The 21,238-nt window shown below is 40.2% G+C and overlaps 1 protein-coding gene across 1 annotated transcript; it reads left to right on the forward strand.

Moving 5' to 3' along the window:
• The first annotated feature begins 98 nt into the window (after window positions 1-98).
• On the forward strand, window positions 99-18,830 carry LOC113143296 (ubiquitin-associated and SH3 domain-containing protein B-like). Its single transcript, XM_026328844.2, has 14 exons — window positions 99-847; window positions 12,216-12,269; window positions 12,483-12,669; window positions 14,029-14,227; window positions 14,533-14,702; window positions 14,871-15,079; window positions 15,722-15,863; window positions 16,086-16,206; window positions 16,313-16,435; window positions 16,578-16,670; window positions 16,883-17,027; window positions 17,112-17,218; window positions 17,697-17,806; window positions 17,903-18,830. The coding sequence occupies exons 1-14, from the start codon at window positions 720-722 to the stop codon at window positions 18,038-18,040; spliced, it is 1,926 nt and encodes a 641-aa protein (XP_026184629.1). The 5' UTR covers window positions 99-719; the 3' UTR covers window positions 18,041-18,830.
• Window positions 18,831-21,238: the final 2,408 nt, after the last annotated feature.

Here is a 21,238-nt window from a genome sequence, read left to right on the forward strand (position 1 = left end):
TACAATTTGCCAGCCTTAAGTTGCTATAGCAACCGATAATGGCGTGCTTCTCTCCTTGCTGCGCACCGCGCATGCGCGGATTGCCCACACCCACTTTCGCAGACAGGAAGGGTGACTAACTTTTTCCACTATCCAACCATGCGACCAGCCTTCCCTCGGCTCTTTCTGTCTCGCTGCCTCAACTAATCTAATAATTTCTGGTGCACCGACCGCACCTCTAACCGCGAAGAGTGCGCGTTACTTTCAGTCGGGCTCTTAGTGTTCCGGAAACCCGCAGTGATTTCCTGCGCACTGGCCCTTTAACCAAAGCTTCAAGTGTTTGCAGACTGAACCTCGGGATCCATTCATAAATAAGACATCGTGTAGATAGGAAGCGAACATCGTCGCGTCTGATTCTTCATTCAGCGCACCGGATGCGAAGGGCGGGCAGGAACCAGACATGCTCACCTCGGTCGGGGACTGTGGATCGGGGGCACGGCTGAGAGAGCAGGAGTGACTTCCCATGGCTGACCCCGCTGCTGATGGTTTTGACTTCATGTGCGAGCCGTCAGGAGGCAGCTTGATTCAGCTCGGAGCATTTCTTCAAACACAAAAAATGCTCGCTTCCTGGCACGGTTTGGTGTTTGTTACGTGCTTCCGCTCAGCAGAAATCAGTCTGGTTTAAAGAGTCTACCGCGTTCATCCGTCGAGGTCCTGACATACCGATGGAGCAGTGAGATATGGCAGCTAAGGAGGACCTCTATGCCAAAGTGACCCCCCGGAGGCAGCGCCAGAACCGGCCAAGCGCAATCAAACATGGGTCCACTCTGGATGTGCTGCTCTCCATGGGCTTCCCAAAGACCAGGGCGTGAGTACACAGCTACACTGTCCCAGCACGCACACGCACATACACACACGCGCGCGCACACACACAGAGTTGTAACTAATCAATTATAATTAGCTAATAATCATTTCCTGCAGAATCCACTAAATTCAGAGTTTCTTTTGTCTCTGTAATGTTTCACTGTCCACATGAGCAGCTGATGTGAAGCATCTCTGCAGCCGGGAGGCCACATTTCACCTCTGCTGTGCGTGATGTTGACACATGCAGGTCCCAGCCAATGAGGTCATTTAGTTTCTGTATTTTCTGCTCTTAAACCACATTGTAGACGCCACATGAGTTAATGTCAGATTTACTAAAAAGTTAAAGTTCTTAAATAGCTAACTACCAATATAATATTATTGTAGTTCATATTATTGCATTGCTTTAATATATTTTTTAATGTTGTTGCGGTGAGGGGGAAGGCTAATTTGGACAAGTCTATGTAGTTATGTGGTTAAATATTCAGTATAACAATAATTATCATCTATAATTTATGGCTGTCACATAAATACGGTGTAGGAGGGAAAAGTCCATACTTGCAGGGAGTGACTTACAGCTGATGGTATGTATGCTGAAGTAATTGTTTGTATATACAAGCACTGTAACTACGAAATATTTTTATTTTTGTTAAATCTGCTGCTTAACTTAACACAATTATTCATTTGGTCCAGGAAATATCCAAAAATAGTGAAAAATGCATCCAGCAATTTTTTCAAAGTCAAAAGTGACTTCAAAACAAGACAATGTTTTGTTTATGTTTATATGTTGAGAATAGATGGAGAAAAGCATCAAATCCTCACCTTGGAAAAGGTAAAACTAATAAAAATAGTCTTTTTGCATGAATAGATGTGTACTTGTCTATGTGCTGCTGGACTTTTATTTCAGTAACACAGAAAAATGCTGAAGTCATTGTTAGACATTTGACCTGCCCACCTTTTAATTCAGTGAAAGCTTCTTTTCTCCTGGTAACTAAGCATGTTAGCACAACAGTAGTTTTACCAACTATATACAGTATCTTTACAGTCAAAACAATATAGAACCCATTATTTCTAACACCAGCCTGAAATCTTTTACATGTGAACGCAGCCTTTGATAAGATTTTTATTCACCACAGACACTGAATAGGTATCAAATTTTAATTTAAGTTCTGCACAGCTCAGTTATTATGCTTCAGCCTCCTCTACGTAATCACATAATCTATAATCATAATGTCCCTTCTCATTGTTCGTGTTGTCAATAGCTCCCACATTATATATTAAGCTTGATGGTTTGAACAGTCTCATCTCACACAAAAGCCTTTCTGTAAATGTGGTCGGCTTCAAAAGTGTGTCCCAGGCAACAAAAGAAACCTGAAAAGTTCACTTTTTTTTTTTTCATTGATGCCACTAATCTCAGAGCGCTGTGATTAACTCACAGATCTTTTACTTGTTTCGGTGTCTGAGTTCTAGCATATGAAAAAAAAAGGCAAGGGACAAAAATTTAGCAGTGTGTCTCAACAGCTTTTTGAGCTTTGCTAAATAGGCCCAAAGTGTTGTATAGTCATTTTTCTTTTATCTAAACAGATACAGTATCTCAGAAATTAATGCTTTTTATCCCCCGTAAAACTGGCTCCCTCTTCTTCTGCTTTACGATCCACTACAGCCGAATGAGTGACTGGGTTTGGTTATATTTGCAGACTCGCATTTATTATTGATGACAGCCTAATACGCTTTGGTTTGATTGAAGCTATAAAATAATAATGTGACAGAATAATTCAGCATCATAACCTTCAACAACGTCTGGTCTGATATCAGTGAGAGCGCAAAAACAGTGACAGGAAAAAATGCAAATTGCTGTGTAGTACAAAATGTATTCATGTAAATAAGCTGACTCTTCGCTCCAGGGCTTATAGCTCTACAGTTTTTCCACTAGTAGCCTAATACTCAGATATGCAGGTTGTGTCGAGCTGAGGTTTGGTACCAATACCAATAACATACATTGCAATAATGTGCATTTTTTGATGCCATGTGTGATGTTAAGACACCAGTCATGGTGATAAACCCACAGATAGTTATCCCTCAGCTCTGCAGAGCAACTTCTCAACTTTTTTTTTTGTTGTTGTTTTGTTTTTTTGCTCATGTAGCACTTACCACATACCATAAGGTGACATTTGCTCAGCCACAGAAATCATGGTGATCTGGTTAGTTGGTGAACTGCTGTAGCTGGGTAGTTAACTGGGAACTTGTTTGTTACAATAATCCCTGGAGCTTCTGTCCACTGTTTCGTTCATGATTGCACATCGTTACATTCAGTAAAAAGTCAGTGAAGTGAAAATATAGTGAGTTTTCTCATTTTGCTGACAAGCTTGCCAGCAGTCAGAAACCTTACAAATTTCTCCATTTTAAATGCCAGGGTGACTACGACTATACACAAGTTTCAGCTGACAAGCCTTTCCTGCCTAGTGTCAAACAGCAGATTAACAACGTTCGTAACTAATTGCTGAGTATTTGTCAGTTTAAAAAGCCTCAGGATTTGGTGGAGACCCAAAACAAAGTAAAATATTGGAGTCACACTCACCAGGTGGGCAGAAAACAACTCCAAAATTCTGCTAATGATGGTCTATATATGATCAGTGTGTAATGCAGCAACAGTTTTTGTTGTCAATTTTCTCAGGTTTATTATAGAGGTATAGTTCTGTCTAAAAGCACGCAGCCATGCAAGAACTTGGACTAGTTAAAAAAAAAAAACAGACTAGAATCTGTAAAATTCAGATTTAAATCAGAAAGTGGCCGATCAGTGAATAATTAAGAAAAGTATAACTCTGACTAGACATTTAGTACCAGCTTTGCAATTTTCAGTACTCATGTTTGACCTGTGACATTTCTGAGCCACAAACTCAGACACGCTGCAGCAAAATCTCATAATAAACTCTTGATTTGTACATTTTGCTATCAGGCCTTTCCCTAGATATTGGTGAGCAATGAAGAAGGAATAATCTGAAAATCAGTTATCAGTCATAGATTCAGGGAACAAGGGCTGTATTGTGTGTTGAGGGTTTTTTTTTTTTTTTCTTTTCAGCCGGTAGGGAGCAGGAATCATGTACACACACACACACAAACACATTGAACAGCCTTGCTGTTTAAATTGAGGGGATTTTCTGCTGATTCATTCAGGAACTGACTAGTGTAATCCGATTGGAGCTGGATGCACAGTGGTCTCTGTCCCCGTGCTGATGATGCCTAATGGTCAGGATCAGGCTTGGAAAACGATCTACCTGAGACCACAACAGACACACACAGTTTCAGTGTTAATAATCTAGATTGCTGCTCTTCACTTTGAAGCAGTTTCTCATTCCCATTTGTTATTTTCTACTCACTGCCTGCTGAGTTGCTTTGGAGGTTTTCATCATCCTCCCTATGTCATTACCTGGTCTGACCAGTGCTGTAGCTGGAAGTTTAGAAACCCTTAAGACATTAGTCAGTGTCTCCACTAACACCAGAGCAGGGCAACAAACAGAAAGTCTGTTCAGCAAGTGTTATCTCTCTTTTTAAAGAAAAAACTATCAATTCATCCAAAATATTGGGAGATTGTTTAGGAATTACAGAGCAGTTAAAGAAAACTGTCTTGTTTTTCCAACATTAGCCATTAACTAAACCATAATCTCTTTCTGCTTCAGTTTGAGTCATATGTTCTGACATTTTTTTAAATTGCACTTGTGTAAATGGCACTTCCCTGCATCACTGTGATTGTCAAATATTAACTTTTTGTTGTAGTTTAGCCTACTTCGCCCCCTCCCCCATAAATATTTTCCATTCTGTCCTTTCCTTGTGCAGAAGAGAAAAGTCCTTGCCTTGTCACTCCTCATGTATCTCTGTCCGAACACATAAGTGCTCACTGTTCTTCACAACATCATTGCTTTGTCTACAGAACTTACAGATGTTTTTGAATTTATAGAAGGACATTTTTTCAGTGTGTGTGAGGTGCAAGTGATATGGAGCCACCAGCAGAAACACACAGGATGGTGTGTGTGTGCTTGTGGCCAAAATAACTGGGCATGTTTGAGTCACACAGGAAAATTGGAAACTACATAGATCACCCTGTGCTGGTTGACTGAAATTAACCCCCTGATTTTAGACAAATGAGCTGCTGTTATGAGAAGCATGAGTGACTTCATAATGCAGATGTAAATAACATGTCTGTGGCTCCTTCCTGTTGGTTAAGCATAAGGCACCAACGTGTCTCGCAGCACCTACGGAAAAACAGTTCATTGAAATAGAAAAAAGAACATTTGAATCTGACGCATTTTTTTAAAGCTTTTTTTTTTTTTTTTTTTTTTTTAACTGCTGAGACGTAGTCAGGGAGAAAAGCACACATTTCCTGTAAGACACTTTACAAATGTCATGTGATTTTTTTAGACCAGTCACAGATGTTCTTACGGGGACACTGGTGTGTGGAAAATTCAGCTCTCATCAAAACCTGTGCTAGATTTGGAGCCTGAGGCACATATGGTGCTGTATTATTTTCCAATAAACCTCATTTTTTAAGGGCCTGAAAGTTTTTTTGATAAGAATAAAGTCTGTTTCTGAGAGATACCACTTGAACCAGCATAGCTCTGGTGTCTGCAAATGCCAAATGTGTCATAGTAATTAGGCATCAGTTGCTTGCTGACGTCAGTAATTCATGACTGATTAATGCATGTGAGGAGACCAGGTGTTTAGACTATTTCATGTGGCAAAAATCAATGATTATTACGATTATCATCAGGTTAGGCCTCCTTGATTAATCATTAGCCTATAGCATAGCAGAAAATAGTTAAAATGCCCTTGTAGACACCTTAAAATGAAAGTGTGTTGCTTGCTCTGAATCTATTTTTCAGTGTGGAATAATTTGTATTTGATTTCTTTCTTGACAGTGAGCTCATGTTTATAAAACATCTGAAAGAACATCTTGTTTTGTTCTTTACTGGTGAGTGGTCCAGTTCTTTAGCTTTATGCATGTAATACAGATAAAATTGTCTTTATTTGCTTACATGGTTGTTTTTATTGATTATGTTCCATTGTGCTTCTTCAACAAAGACAACAAAGCCGCTGTGGTTACCGAGCTGCAGCACATCTAGCTCTGTCTAACATTACGTACGGAAAGTTGAGAACACTCTTACTGCTACTATGTGAAGCCTTTTTGGAGGCAAAGGGGAAGTCAGAGTGTATGCACGCTGTGTAAAAGTCCGACCCACATCACTTTCATGTCTCCTGGCTTTACGAGAACCATGACCTCTTTAAACTTCCTTGTTATCTAGCCTGTATAAAGGCATTGTGAGAAACCTCTTTAGTTTATGAGGGCTCTGCATAAATATTTAATATACCCATTAAACTCTAAAACATATTTTATGCATATGTGCGACGCTTCAGTGCCTGCACATGCAGCTTACAAGAACAAACTATTCAAGACGGCCAAGGAGAAGTCGCCTATTTCCGGAAGTTGCTTGTGACCTTTACTCAGCTCACTGCTGAGATGTTAGTTTGACGGCGTCTTAAGCAGAAGATTTACTTGTCACTTGCAGATATGAAGAGAGTTTTTTTGTGTACTGTGCTGATTTAAAGATTATATAGCCACAGTTAGTGATTGGAGAGTTATAAATGCTTCATCACATCACGTTGAAACTTCGTTCATCTTTCCATCTGATCTGTGTGACCACAGAATCAAGTTTCCAGGTCAACAGGCCTCGTACCAATCGTAAATGTAACTCTCACCGACGTGTGAAACACTGTGGGACTTTCAAGTGAAGTGTGATGCCGCTGCGCCTCATAATATATTCTGAGTGAAACATTTGCTCTGTGCACTCTGACATCAAGCGACGCTAAAAATAAATCTCAAAACAGCAAGCTTCATTGTAGGTTTGTCATTTGTTCAAACTGTTTAGCTTGATGGACACAATAACTAGCGAAGAATATCATTAAGGCCCTTTAAGGCACACAGGGTTTGTTTAATGGTGTCAGTCTCTGAATCGCTCTGTCTGACCTCGTGGATTTCTCGTCTTTCCTCAGAAATAATGAAGTGACAGGAAGAGAAGCAGTTCCAGACACAGGCTGTACACGACGAGCTTTGTCCCTGATGTGCTACTGAAATGTTGCCTTGTCAGAATAAAAGCTCATGTCTGTGCAGCGAATGAGATGCTGGGGTGTTGTGTTTACATTTCAGCTTGCGCTTGAATTAAAGAAATGAGCTGCAGTGTGATAATTAGCGAGCTTCAGAGGTGATGGCTGGTGGATGTTTGAGCTTTAATGTCATCCACCCTAGCTGTTTCCCTCTACTACCAGTCTTTATGCTAATTAACTCCTGGATGCAGGGATATATACACTTAAATGCTGCATGAGCTGCTGCTCTGCATTGCAGCCATATGTCACTGCAAAAAGGCAGGAGGTCTGTTCACAGTTCAAATAATCGTAACACAAGATTTACAAGCGGTTTGGTTTGTTGCAAAGATCAGAACCATGTTTATAGTATATTATTCTTGGTTACATTACAAATGTGAATTTTTATTGCAAAACACTTCATATTTCATAGATTATAGGAATAATATTTTACAAATAAACTGCTCAAAAACATTAAGTGGACACCGGTATGACACCAAGTCAGTTAAACCTCAGTTTCACTTGCTGTGGTACAAGTGAAAAGTGCAACCGAGAGGCAAACGTAAAACAACCCCCAAAAATATAAATGTTTTTGCGTGTGGTTCCTACAAATACTCTCTCCGTATCCTTCCTTCTCAAGTTCTGTGTTTGTTTCTTTGCCTCTACTCGTAGTACGAGGCAGTACTTGCAGCCCAGTCGGGTTGCACAGGGAGTCCAGTTACTTCAAGGAGCCCATCCATATGAGCAGCTGCAAGATGTTTTTGCTGTGTCCCCAGCACAGTCTCCAACGCATGGAGGGGATACCAGGAGGCTGGCAATTGTAGAAGAAGAGCTGGACAGGGCCGTAAAACGAACAACAACAGGACCGACATCTGCTCCTTTGTACAAAGAGGAACAGGTGGAGCACTGCGAGAGCTTGAACAATGTCAATTAGTAAAAACTTAACTTTATCTGTCACAGTCTTCTAATAACAGCATGCATCTATTTTAATGTTATCTCTTGGGAACCTCAAGACAAAAATGTTCCTCTGAAAACCACAAATGTTAGTCAGTTCTGCTTTTGTAGCCTTTTGAATATGAACATGTAGGATATCATATGTTGTAGCATATTATTATGGTGTGGCCATGAGTCTCATTCCCACACATGGGTATCTTGTTCCATCCACTATCTCAGAAGCCCTAATGTGGCGTCTAAGTGTATATATCTGTGTACTGGCTGTCTCCAGCTAATACAACTGTATTTTTCTATCTAGCACACCCTGAACAGATCTCTTTATTTATTTATTTTTGACACAAATTGCTCTCACTGGGTAGTCAGCTAGTGAAAAGGTTAACGAAGGGGTTGTAACTTTTGCACCACCAGCTACATCCGAGCATAGTCGGCCGGACTGGACACCGTGTTTCCTCTGCTCTCTCCTTAGGGTGCAGTTGCCGTTAGGCAGAAGCAGTGCGATAAGTGGTTAGAGATGTGTGTTTGCCGTTAGCTTGTAAACAGGAAATGTTGATTCGTCCTTAGAGCTGAGTCAGGGAGGGGGCCCTCGGGAGCATGTAGCTGCGAGTGTTGTACTGTATACACGTTTATGTGTGCGATGAGGCAGGTTAAAGGTCAGTTCAAGACACTTGGTCCTTTTGGCTTTAATCTATGGCTTTGTTTTCCTTTCTTGGTTAATCTGTAGCTATGAAAGGCGTGACATTTATGTAATTGACTTTTATCACAATAACTTCAAACAGGAATGATTGCAGGAATCCACAGTGTTCTCACTCATGGGATACTTTGATACTTTGTGTGCAGATTGCTTGATAAAAATGTGATAAGTTTCCTGGGCAGCCTGGTAGATCTCCAAGTTTAACAAAAGACTCAGCTATAATAAACAGCTCAAAGATTGTTTACATATATAAAACCCGAACCTCTGCTGTTTAAACAGAAGGCAACCAGAGCATTTTATCTGTACTAGGGTTAAATGTGGAAACAGGAACTGGACTTAGTTGCCATATGTGGGGGCGGGGGGGGGGGAAAAGCTCTTTTCAATATCGCCTGCAGCCGAGGTGCTGGTGCAAATAAAGTGAAAGCTCTCATCTACTCATGGTCACTGTCATTTATAGCTATTGGTTTGAGGCTATACCTACTTCAGAGTGAGTTCTTCCTCTTGCACGCTAATGTTTTTTATCTTCATCTGGTTGTGAACAGGAAACGGTTTATAAATAACTTGGTCAGTGTTGCTGAGAGCAGAGGAGAGACCTTGGGTTTTGATGCAGTTATTGACGACAGTTTGTCCGTAAATAATTTCGACTGATAGAGAAGTAATTTGAAAGAAATGTCCAATTCAGCACAGCAAAACTCTTGGCGACAGAAATGATGATTTATGTTTTTAAATGCACAAAAGGACCAAACAGCAGATGGGATGCACAGGACTAGGGTGAGGGTGATGCTGTCTTTCTGGCCAAAACATGAAGCAGCTGGCCTGAGAGAGACAGGAAGGACCTGTGAAACTCTGCCATCTCTGCTAGATCTGCCCGGTGCCACTCCTTCTCCCAGTGCCTCTGAACCCCCACCTCCCACCTCGTTGTACGGTCCTTGTGAACCACTTTTCTCTGCATCTCCCTGTTGTGCCTGTCCTGTCTCGCTTTCTTTTGCAGGGAGAAATGAAAACTAAACAGAATTGGTAACTGTGTAACTCTACAAACCTTATTATTTATGTTCTGTGACATAAAAACAGTAAATGTCTGGAATAGGTGTGAAGACGCTGAATTGGGGCGAAAAGTGCAACCATGAATATAAATGTTGAGTTGCAGCGTTGTGTCTGCGGGAGCATGCTTCTCATACATCTCACCTTTAAGGTTTGGTGTGACTTCCTTCTGGTTTGTGTTCAAGGCCAGATGTCTTCTTGCTCTCTTGACTTGCTGTGTAAGTTAACCAGAAGAATATATTTTTGGAGTCCTGCGTTGATGCAACAAACAGTGAGAAACAATGCCAAGCAGCTTACCGCCTAAATGGTATCCATCAATTTAATATTCTGACAACTGTTTAGGGCTGGCTGAGACAGCTTGATGCCTGCCCACTGTTTACAGCTTATTTCAGCCACTCTACGACATGATAACAATTCAGAAGCTTAAAGTCCAGCCTTCTGTGTCTTTCATTTTAGACACCATGCTCTATTTCCTGCCACATTATTACTTCTACAGCAAACAGGGTTCCTAGTCACTTCAGCAGCCCAAAAGATTTATTTAAACCTTGTATTGTGTTTTTTGGCGTGCTCACTGACACAGTGGTAAGACCTTTTTTATTATTTCATGTCACAAGGTTTCACCCTCATAAAATACACTGAGATCAGAGGCAGGCAATCCAATGTTCTAGCCTGGATTGGATTTTGTGATGTCTCAGTCACATCTGCCTGTAATCCCATCAGGTCTTCTGAGAGAAAATCCCCCCTTCGCACAGCACCAGCTGGAATCTCTGAATAAGACGACTATAGCCAACAAATGATGCTCTCTCTTTTATATTTTATATTTTTTATCTCTCTATTTTACAGCTAGTGGTGGTTTAACCTGTAGTAAAGAAAATGGATCAGGTAGGTTAAATGCTTTAACAGTCATCCAACAGTTGTGGGCCACTTCGGGTGTATGAACAGGAGACTTTATTCCAAGTTTTCATTCAGCTTCTCTGTCTTTGTAGTTTATATGTAATTAAAGCCTGCATATATTTGTGTGTGTGTGTTGAAGATAAATGGTTGAGCCATCTGTTACGATGGTGTAGCTGTAGCGATCCAACCGTGCACGCTGTGCTCTATCAAGGCACGCTGCCCCAGGGTTTGGGGACGTTGCAGTATCTAGGCCCCTCTCAGTGGGACAAATTTAAAAATAGCTCATTCAATTTGAACACTAGAGCAGCACAAAGAACACTGTGAGCGTCGTCGCACGTAGACAACACATCTCTATCGTGCTCTATATTAGGTCATACGGTGGCACTCCTATGGTACCGAAAACCACATCATGTTTGTTCATTTAACTCTATCATCAGTTGCGGATTGTTATTTTGTCTGCATCAGAATGACCATTCAGAGCGATGACAAGCAGCGCTGTCTTTAGGGATGGTACAGACACCCTTTCAATAAAGAATGGCAGCAGTATGGAGGTTGGGTATTTTTAGTTATCTATTGGGGTGAGTGGGCCCTTAACTCTCATTGACTTTGAGCTGTGCTTAATTTCACACAACACACGAAGGGCTTATGGATGAATTTTAAAGGTTAAATTCTGTGGAGACAATGTGCAGTAACTCAAACCACATTTCCTGTTGCTAAATATCCAAATAGGCCATGCACCCAAACATCTCGTTTCTTTAGTTACTTATCAGGATTATATTTTTGTTATACCACACAAATAATATACATTATCAGAAATTAAGAGTCCTTTGGATTCAAGGAGTAGGCCACTAGTGTGCTTTTGGATTGGAAGGAGATTAGTGAAGGTGTTAGGAACCATCAGAGTTACAGTCCAGTCTAGATACACTGTGTCAGTCCTCTCTAGTCAGTGGATCCCTTCAGAGACAGCCTGTAATGCTTGGGGTTTTATAAAAAGACACTAATTAGATTGTGAGCACTCGAGAGTAATCATGCAATCGGCTCTCTTTTGTTTCAGAGAGTTTATGAAATGACACAGATAAATCACATCAAGGGAGATGGATACTGTCTTTTTATTTTTTAGTATCACACTAAAGGTCAAGGCTTTAATTATATTCATTTCAATAATGCTGTCATATTTAGGGGACTTAATATTGTGAGATGTGGCTGCTGCAGAAATCAGTTGTTAACCTAGACTGAGCTGACAGGCTCCAGAAACTCTCTGCTCCCTAACCCAGTTGTAGTTATTTAATCATGGACTGTCTCAGTTGCAAGTGAATCATGTTCAGATACAGTTTCTTGCTTCATTCAGTATTTATGTATTTTCATCTACTGAAGCGATGCTGATTATGGAAGCCATTTGCTTAATATTTTCATAGAAATGCATCTGGCTGTTTCAAAAAAGTATTGATGTGGTTTCATGAAGCTCTAGTATGAATAATAAACTATAAAAAATTATGTGCTTGCTGCCATTTTCCTCTCTTGGGATGTTTGCTCTTTGTTCATTGTCACGTGCAAGCGTTGCAGTCTCCTCGTAGTAAACCTGGTCTGAAAAGGAAACCAGATTTATTTATTTATTTATTTTTTTGTGACTGTGGTTTGATGTCTTTTCTCTTTCTCTTTTCAGCTTGAAAGCTCTGGTTTCGACAGGAGGAAAAAATGTCCAGGCAGCTTGTGACTGGTAAGACTGACACATTTACCTCACATGCTCTTTCACATTTATGGAGTAACTAGTACGTACACATTCCTGTCATGGCAAACCTGACATAAACAAGCTCAACACCTCCACACTGTATTTAACTGTTACTGTGCTGTTACAGCCCCCTGCTGGGCATTAGATTTCCAACTTCTTGCTCATCACCTTGTGTCTTCTTGGCCGTGTGTGTCGCTCCAGGCTCTTCTCCCACGTGGATGACCCTTTCCTCGATGACCCTCTACCCAGAGAGTATGTGTTGTATCTGCGACCCAATGGGCCACTGGTCCAGCAGCTTTCACACTTCTGGCAGCAGTCCCGGCTCTCCTGCGGCAAGAATAAGGCACACAACATCTTCCCGCACATCACCCTCTGCCAGTTCTTCGTGGTCAGTGTCAGCCTTATTCTGTGTGTGTGTTTATATTGTCAGTGCACACTCAGGGGGAGTTGCATAATTTCTCTAAGTTTGCTCTGACACACTGTTTCATCACATGCAATCTGTTTTCAGTTAAAGGTTAAGGCTGGTAAACAATGAATTTTGCGTAACTGCTGTAATGTCTGTGAAGCCACAACTTAGCTTTTTCATCATGTAATTCATTGTTGATTTTAATCCTTGCATGGCATTTGCAGAAGTTAATAAAACAAAGAAAATTACTAGCTTTATCATTTAAGCTTATCATAATGCAGCAAGCCAGTTTGCAATATTTGTTAGCTCCCCATAGTCTTCTTATAGCCTTTAAATCCCCTTTGATTAGTTCTAGCTTCTGACCTAAGTTCCTCTTTGGTGGTGAGCTTTGTGTGTTTAGGGTTTGTCATCACAATTTTTAAACATGTTCCTCATTTCCTGGGAAATGATTTTACAGGTTTTGTTTTTTTGTTTGTTTTTTGTTAGAGTAGCACTCGTGGCTCTGAGGATGACAGTGGCTGAATCCCAATTCCACTAATTGCATCCACATTTCCCTAACTTGTAATTTCCTTGTGTCTTAGTCCTGCTCACATAATAGGCAAGGGAAAGACACAAGGGAAAAAAGTAAGGACAGAGGAGTTTTAATAAGAGACATGAGTTGTCCTTTTCTCCAATCCGAGCATCCAAACATAAACTAATTTCTGATTAAGGGAAGTGTTAATCTGTAACAGACGTCACAAAGGATGATCAAACTTTGATGTTCTTCAAGGTGCCTCGTGTTGATCTTGATGTTCTCAATGTGTTAATGTCTCTCATAGCATTTATATAACAAATGCAGCTTATTGGCATTAAGCCTGTACAGTTCATTAGCCACCGTTCATAGGAGTGTATTTATATACTCTCTCTGGTCAGCTTATTAGGTTGATTTAAGTACTGTTACTGAGGTTGTAGCTAGTGGTGTTGTTGTACTGCACTGCATTACATTAAAATGTACTGTGTTATATTCAAATGTGTTTCTGTGGAAATATTCTTCCCCTCTAAATGGGCCCAGCAAAGCATTAGAAACATCTCTGAATATAACACAGCAGAGCTAAATGCATTCAGAGCTTTTAAATTAAAAAATAATTCACACATTGATGGCAATGTCCCACTGGGTTCAGTGTCTAAAGGTATTTCGACATGTGGATTTGAAAGGCAGGCTATTGAACTGTAATCCCTAAATTTGGGGAGCAACCTGCTCTAGTGTAAAATGTGTGTGTATAATGCACGTTGGATGTATTATTGGGTGTACTATTTACTATTGCAACACTGTTTTTATTATGTCGTCTCCACTGTGCTCAGTGTGCTGATGGGAAGGTGGAGGCACTGTGTGATGCTCTCCAGAGCACCGTGGCCAACTGGAAGGGTCGCATACCCATGCCCCTTCCCCTGGAGCTCTACACCTCTGCAACTTTTATTGGTCTCTTTGTTGAGGAGCAGATGGCAGAGGTGCTGAAAAGTTTTGCTGCAGATTTTGCCACCGAAGCAGTAGCTAAAGCAGGTTTGAAGTTGAGCTTTGTTTCTTCAGTGAAAAATAAATAACACCCCATGTATTTATGCTAGTCCTCCCAGGCCTGTTGAACAATGATGTGGTCTCCCTTTTGTGCATTTACAACTTCATATATAGATAGTTGTAGACCAATTGCAGTGTAATGATATGGACATACATTTTTGTGTATTTTAAATTTTCTGTCGGTGGGGACCTGCTGTATTTCAGAGAGTGTAAAGCAAATACAACATCATGGTCATGAGTATACGTATATATTCATCTAATGTCAACTTTTTTTCTGTTTTTCTTGCATCCAGATGTCCATATCGAGCCTCATAAGAAACAACTTCATGTCACTTTGGCGTACCAGTTCCAAGCCAGCCACCTTCCAATTTTGGAGAAGTTAGCCAGAAACATAGACGTTACTTTAGGCTGCGACTGGCTGGCTGTGCTCTTCTCCCGGGATATTCGGTTTGCTAATCATGAGGTAGATTTGCTTTCTTTAAAATGAGTACTTCTACGTAACAATTATATTTCCCTTATTCAGTGTTAACAGTTCGGCACTCAGGCCAAATTTTTCACATTAAGTAGAAAAAATGAAGTTAAAATTATAATTACTGATGTTTGATGGTTGTTAACCATCTGCCTCCTGTAGACACTGCAAGTCATGTACCCGTATGCGCCTCAGAATGACGACGAGCTTGAGCTGGTGACAGGAGACTTTATCTTCATGTCTCCAATGGAGCAGAGCACTGCCAGTGAGGGATGGGTGTACGGCACCTCACTGGGCACGGGGCTCTCTGGCCTGCTGCCTGAGAACTATGTCAGCCGTGCTGACGAGTCTGACACCTGGGTTGTACATGGGTAAGGAAGAGAGGACCCAACACAGTAAAAATCCATCCTTATTTAAAAAATAATTCCATGACACAGCCCAAGAGGCTCTGGGATTGGATAGGATGAATGGAGGGCACACACAGTATAGACAGACCATGACTGCTTGCCCCACAAAGCCACCAAGGCCCATTTTGCACGCACTTCGCAAATAAATCTTTGGGTGTGACAATCCACAAATCCCTTCAGGCTGCATTTTTGAACAGGTTAGCACAAATGCACACAAATAATGGGATGTTTCTTGGCAGAATAGAAAGATTAAAGAGAAAGTAAAGAAAATTAATCATCTTCTTGGCTTGCTTCCTGACTAAGCTGTCATCTGGGCCACTTCGCCCACATTACTAAACACTTCTATGAACAGGTTATGTTTTACTGTCATAGTGCTTTGTCAGCATCTGGAGCAAAACTCCTTCCATACAGCGTTGTTTGGAAGGAGAGAGCCTTGTTACTCCACTAAAACATAAATTTGCTCACTGACATTTTACTGTGCCCATTTTTCTTATTCCTGGTTTTCTCCCTGGTTACATGTTGTATGATGTATACTACATGTCTGTAGGAGTTGGTTGATACTTTAAGGTGAACCCATATATAAATAAAATTGTGTTTCATCCTCAGGTTGCACTCAATCAACTGTGCCTCTCCATCTAACGCTGGGAGCACCATGGGGGGATTATTATTTGATGGACAGATGAATGACAGTCTGCTTGACACTCTTATAGATCCTTCAGGCCTCTCTGGCCTCTGTCCTCCCATGCAGGTACAGCATTCTTGTGTTATATGACTTTTTGTATGGCTTGCAGGAAGACAGTGTTTTACTGGTTTAAAGAGAACATTATGAACCTCACTAGCAATAAAGCTGTGCATCCCAAGTGAATTAATAATAGCAATTACTGTGTAGGGCTCCAGCAGGAGCCTGAGACTGGTGCTGTGTGCTACATGTCTTAAATGATTCACAATTCAAAATGCATCATTATCTCAGGTGACGAGGCCTCCTGGTCAGTCCTCCCTGTCTAAGATGAGACTGTTTGTGTGTCGCCATGGGGAGAGGATGGATGTGGTGTTTGGGAAACACTGGCTCACACAGTGCTTTGACCCCAAAGGTTAGAGGGAGAATAAAGACATGTTTCCATGTTATAGACCTTAAATAAGACATTTTTAACTTAAGTATTTCCTTGTTCTATAAGATTCTCATTTGTGTATGTGTAGGTCGATACATTCGCTCTAATCTTAACATGCCAGCCACCCTGCCAGCTAGAACTGGAGGTCACCGGGACTATGATAAAGATTGTCCACTTACTGTGTTTGGCTCCACCCAGGCCCGACTTGTAGGTATGTAAATATGTGGAAAAGATATCATACAACATGTATACTAGTGCAAAGTTACCATTGATTACCAAAGGATTTATGTTTTTACAGATTGTTGCAGTAAAGATTATGTTTCTGAACATAACATAACTGTGTTCTATCTTAGGTGAAGCCCTTTTGGAAAGTCATGAAACAATAGACTTTGTTTACTGTTCTCCTTCTCTTCGCTGCATCCAGACTGCTCAGCATATTCTCCAGGGTATGACTTCATTACCCTCATCAATACTATGGCAGTCAAAGACAAGTTGCACAGAATACACAGTATTTATAATTGTTTCTGCTGCTTGTAAAGTAGGATTTTTAGTGTTTGTTTGTGGAGACCTTGAAAGTGAAAATGACATGACAGAGAACATGCACAGTTTGTATTTTTCCTCTCTTGACAGCTTCTCTCTGTGTTTCACTTTGCATCAGGTTTCCAGCAGGAAGGAAAGACAAAAATCCGTGTGGAGCCTGGATTGTTTGAATGGACCAAGTGGGTGTCAGGTACATGTTTGCCCGCCTGGATCCCCCCTGCTGAGCTTGCTGCTGCTAATCTCAGTGTGGACACAACATACAGGTACGCACCAACACTAACACTATGGAATCTATACTCTTCTGTCTATCACTTTGCAATTTACTATAACTTTTGTCTTGTCCACAGACCTCATATTCCCATGAGTAAATTGGCAGTGTCAGAGTCTTATGACACCTACATCAGCAGGAGCTTCCAGGTGACCCGAGAGATCCTGGCAGAGTGCAAGAACTTGGGTAAAGTAAAACTGTAAACATATATTTACGTTTCCGCAATAATACCAGTTTTACTAAGCACCAAAAATTTGCTGTCTACACATTCACTTTCTCTCAAGAACATGGAGATTTAAAAGTTTTTTTTAAATTTAAAGTTTAATCTCTGGTGGCCACCGTACACTCAGCATGAATCAGTAAAATCTAAACCAAATAATGCATAATGCAGGCTACTGCTTTGCTCGCCTTTTGCTAAAAAACATACACAAATCCTATGGACCGTAACGTAAAACCTTGAAACTACTGTAAAGAAAACATAGTTTTACATAAGCTCTTGCCTTGCTTGTCTTTTGAAACTATTTAATTAGGTTGTCAAAAATGTGTCAAAGAACATGAAGACTTCAAGCTGCACATTTTCAAATATTGAGTGTCTACAAACAGTAAAGTAAACTAATGGTGTCTATGGAATGTGAATTTTATGCTGTCTGCCTCTTTCACACAGGAAACACTGTCCTTATTGTGGCCCATGCTTCCTCCCTGGAGGCCTGCACTCGTCAGATACAAGGTCTCCGCCCCCAAAATGCCAAGGACTTTGTCCAAGTTGTCCGAAAGGTCAGTCTGCTGTAATAAAGTGTTCCCTTCATTTCTATCCTCTTCTCTCCTCATCTTTTTTTTGATAACATGCACATCTGTCTGTTTTTTGTGCAGATTCCTTACTTGGGTTTTTGTGCATGTGAGGAACTGGGAGAGACCGGGGTGTGGCAGCTGGTCGACCCACCCATCTTGCCTCTGACACATGGACCCAATCACAGTTTCAACTGGAGGGAAATGCTAATACAAGACTGAAGGACATGGTCTCTTTCCTTTGCTGGCTCCTAACTGCTGAAAAAATATTTATTTTTAATCCGCACTGCTATAAATCCAGCCCAATTACCAAAAAAAAAAAAAAAAAAAAAAAAAGTCTGATTCTGTGCAAAGGCATCATGCCAAAAAAGTGCATTCATTGAGACAAATGTATTCAGACCCACTGCTCAGGAATGTGAAAATACAGCTAGTGTGGAGATCACAGCAAAAAGAGCTATAGATTGGGCGACAGTTTGTTGATTTTTCCCTCAACGTTCCACTTCGTAGCCCAGTTTGTGTAGGTGCTATGAGAAACCTGGGTATTTCTTGATGGTTGTGATGAATCAGGTTTCATGCCACGAGAAGGGGCGTCATCAAGCTCTGTCTGTGGCTCCTCCTCAGATGGACCGGTGAAGACTTTGTGTTGTGCTGCCTTCTCACACACTGTGACGAGATGAGAAAGACTTATACCACATAAATATTTTTCCATGTGTCAGAAATGAGTCTCTTGTAGCCCCAGCCCTCCTATGAAAAAGCACAAAAGAAATGTTGACAATCAGGCAAGGGACAGCTGATCTTCATAGTTTCTGGTGCTGAGGTGGGTTGTTTATTATACCTGTTTTATTCCTGTAAATGTCATATCATTAAGTGATTCTTCACTTAGTTTCTTGTCCCTATAAATCCTCTAAGCTTCCTGTAAGGCCGTGGTCCGCATGCAGCGACAGTGTAGTTTCGATCACCACCAGAGGAGCAACCAAGTGAATACAATGAAATAAAGACTGCTTATGGGCTGGTCATTGTGTCCTGGTGCATTTACTATCATGTCTGCTTGTTTATCATGACCCTGACACTGTCTGTAACCATACTGCTTTTCACTTGAAGCATTTTATTTATTATTATATTTTATTTATATCAAATGATTTAAGTGCTTACTGCCTATACTAATTATTTGTTGTATGACTCAGAAAACTTGCTCAGTATTCTCCAAAATCAATAAAGCATGGCTGTGGGGTTGCGGCCTGCACGTGACCTGTCAACGAGGCCAATGTGCCATGTGACCTGTGAAAGCTTCTTTAGTGGGAAGGTTGGACTTATTTTTTTGTTACAACGCACAGGGAAGCAATAAACTATTCACTTAGCAACAATTATAAAACATACACACCTGTTTTAATTCATTGAACACAGTTTGCAATATCTGTCCCATACAATGCAGCACTGAAAAGAAAAAGGGGCAGCAGTGTGACAGCAGGTATTTGGACTTGTCACAGCAGGGAAAGCACAGGTGGAGTCAATGCCACTAATGATGGTATAATGATGGTTCAGCTCCATTAAAGTCTCATTAAAGTCCCAGTGAGCCAACATGACGAGTCACACCAGGTCCAGTCCCAAACGGTATGGGCTGTAAATTGTCTTGTTTTAAATACACCTGCACTTTTGTCTGCTATTAATGTCTGGTATTCCTGAGACTCAGGGTTTCTGGAAAGTAAATTCAGCGTAAGAATTAAAAAATGATGGACACACGTCACAAAAATGATGAATATATTCTGTCAAAGTTACTCAGTCCAGCCGGGCCTTAGCTGTTCCCTTCTGTTGCTAACTAACTAGCTAACTCAGGTGAGACATTTTGTTTGTTTGTTGTTAGTTGTTTTGTTTACACAAAGTATGAAAGTCGCCTGGGGCAGAGGAGGACTACATTTAGCATCATTTATCATCTTTAGACCAGAGAAATAAGAATTAAACTGAGTAACTTTAAGCTAACGTTAAGCTAACAGTGGTGTTGGCTAACTTAGCTAGCAGCGTTAAAAGCGTCTCTGTAAAGTTGACTGTCCCTTAGTTCAGACCAAGAAAGATATACGATAAATAATAATATTGTATCTAAATGATACTAGATATTATGTAAACACTATACACAAAACCTGCCTTTAATAAAACCTATTGGTTCTGTTACCAAATTAGCCAAGTGTAAGTTTTATTTTTTTTCTCCACTCTCACAAAAGACATGAAACAAGTTAATTTAATGCAGACGTGATGTTTTTCATAACCTTCCTCTTACATTTCTACATAACAGTAGTTTGTGTTTATACAGATTTGTGTATGTTTATCATCATCCTAGTCCTTTGAACTTAAAGTTACCTTAAACTTTGTAAATATGTGGATTTAAACCTTAGAAATCAGTTTGTGGTTAACACAGTTGATTCAATGAGTATCTAAAACCTTTGACTGCATTAGCTAATTATAATTTATAATCGATTTATTAGATGATTTGATGATTTAATGTGTGTGTTTTGGAGAATAGTAGTACTCTGTAACCACATCGTGTTGTTCAAAATGTAAATGGTTAATTTCACTTACAGATAACAGTAAAACTTATATATTAGTATTAAATGTGATTATTTGGTAAGAAAGGACTTCACTAACAGTCTGTATATACACTCAGAATCAACATAAGATAATTTTACACCATATCAGTACCTATAATAGAATATTCACCTCAAAATATTATATAAAGAAATAAACAATTAACAGAGATGGACACTAGATGGTGCTGTTTGATGACTAATCCCAGTAGCAGGGCTTCGGTAACAGTCTGGCACACTTGGGGTCACCGATAACTAAATTGTATAATGTAGATAGTGTGCTAAATTCCAGATATTCTTTATTTAATCTCATGGGAGCAGTAGTGATTTGTCTTTAAAATGATAATTTTGAGGAGTAAATATTTTTAATAGCGTGAAGAGATTTTATATTTAAGATCCTGTAAAAGTTTTGCAGTTACAGTATGTCTGAGACTACTCTGAGGAAATAGCAAAGCATGGGTGTGTGTTGCTTGGTTTAGAAAAAGATTACATAGTATGTGTAGCTTATCTATGAATAAAAGCATCAGAAAATTATTTTTGTGGTAATGATGCTGAGAGATCAGTCCCCCAAATCTCTGATTACGACTGAATAATTTTTAATTTAACAATTTCACTGAAACGACAGATACCAAAACAAATCTTGTAAGGCATTAATATGTGTTCATACAATAGCATAAAGTTTGCTTGGTACTTATTAATTCTCCTATTTTAAACCATGTTTCCCCGCAGGAGTCGAGGGCAGTGGCATTAAAGACCAACATCCCTGCAGGTAGGTGTTGTGAGACTGACACAGTTTAACACTTGAGTTCAGTTCTTGTTTCTATTTCCACTTAGAAATATGACA

Source organism: Mastacembelus armatus, chromosome 14, assembly GCF_900324485.2.
Source record: "Mastacembelus armatus chromosome 14, fMasArm1.2, whole genome shotgun sequence".
Lineage (NCBI taxonomy): Eukaryota > Metazoa > Chordata > Actinopteri > Synbranchiformes > Mastacembelidae > Mastacembelus > Mastacembelus armatus.

Bases quoted from the DNA above. Each gene is read 5' to 3' on its own strand.
- LOC113143296 (XM_026328844.2), top strand. From the start codon at position 720: ATGGCAGCTAAGGAGGACCTCTATGCCAAAGTGACCCCCCGGAGGCAG. The intron at 14,228-14,532 runs GTTTGAAGTTGA...TCTTGCATCCAG, and splicing joins CGAAGCAGTAGCTAAAGCAG to ATGTCCATATCGAGCCTCAT. The intron at 17,807-17,902 runs GTCAGTCTGCTG...TTTTTTGTGCAG, and splicing joins TTGTCCAAGTTGTCCGAAAG to ATTCCTTACTTGGGTTTTTG.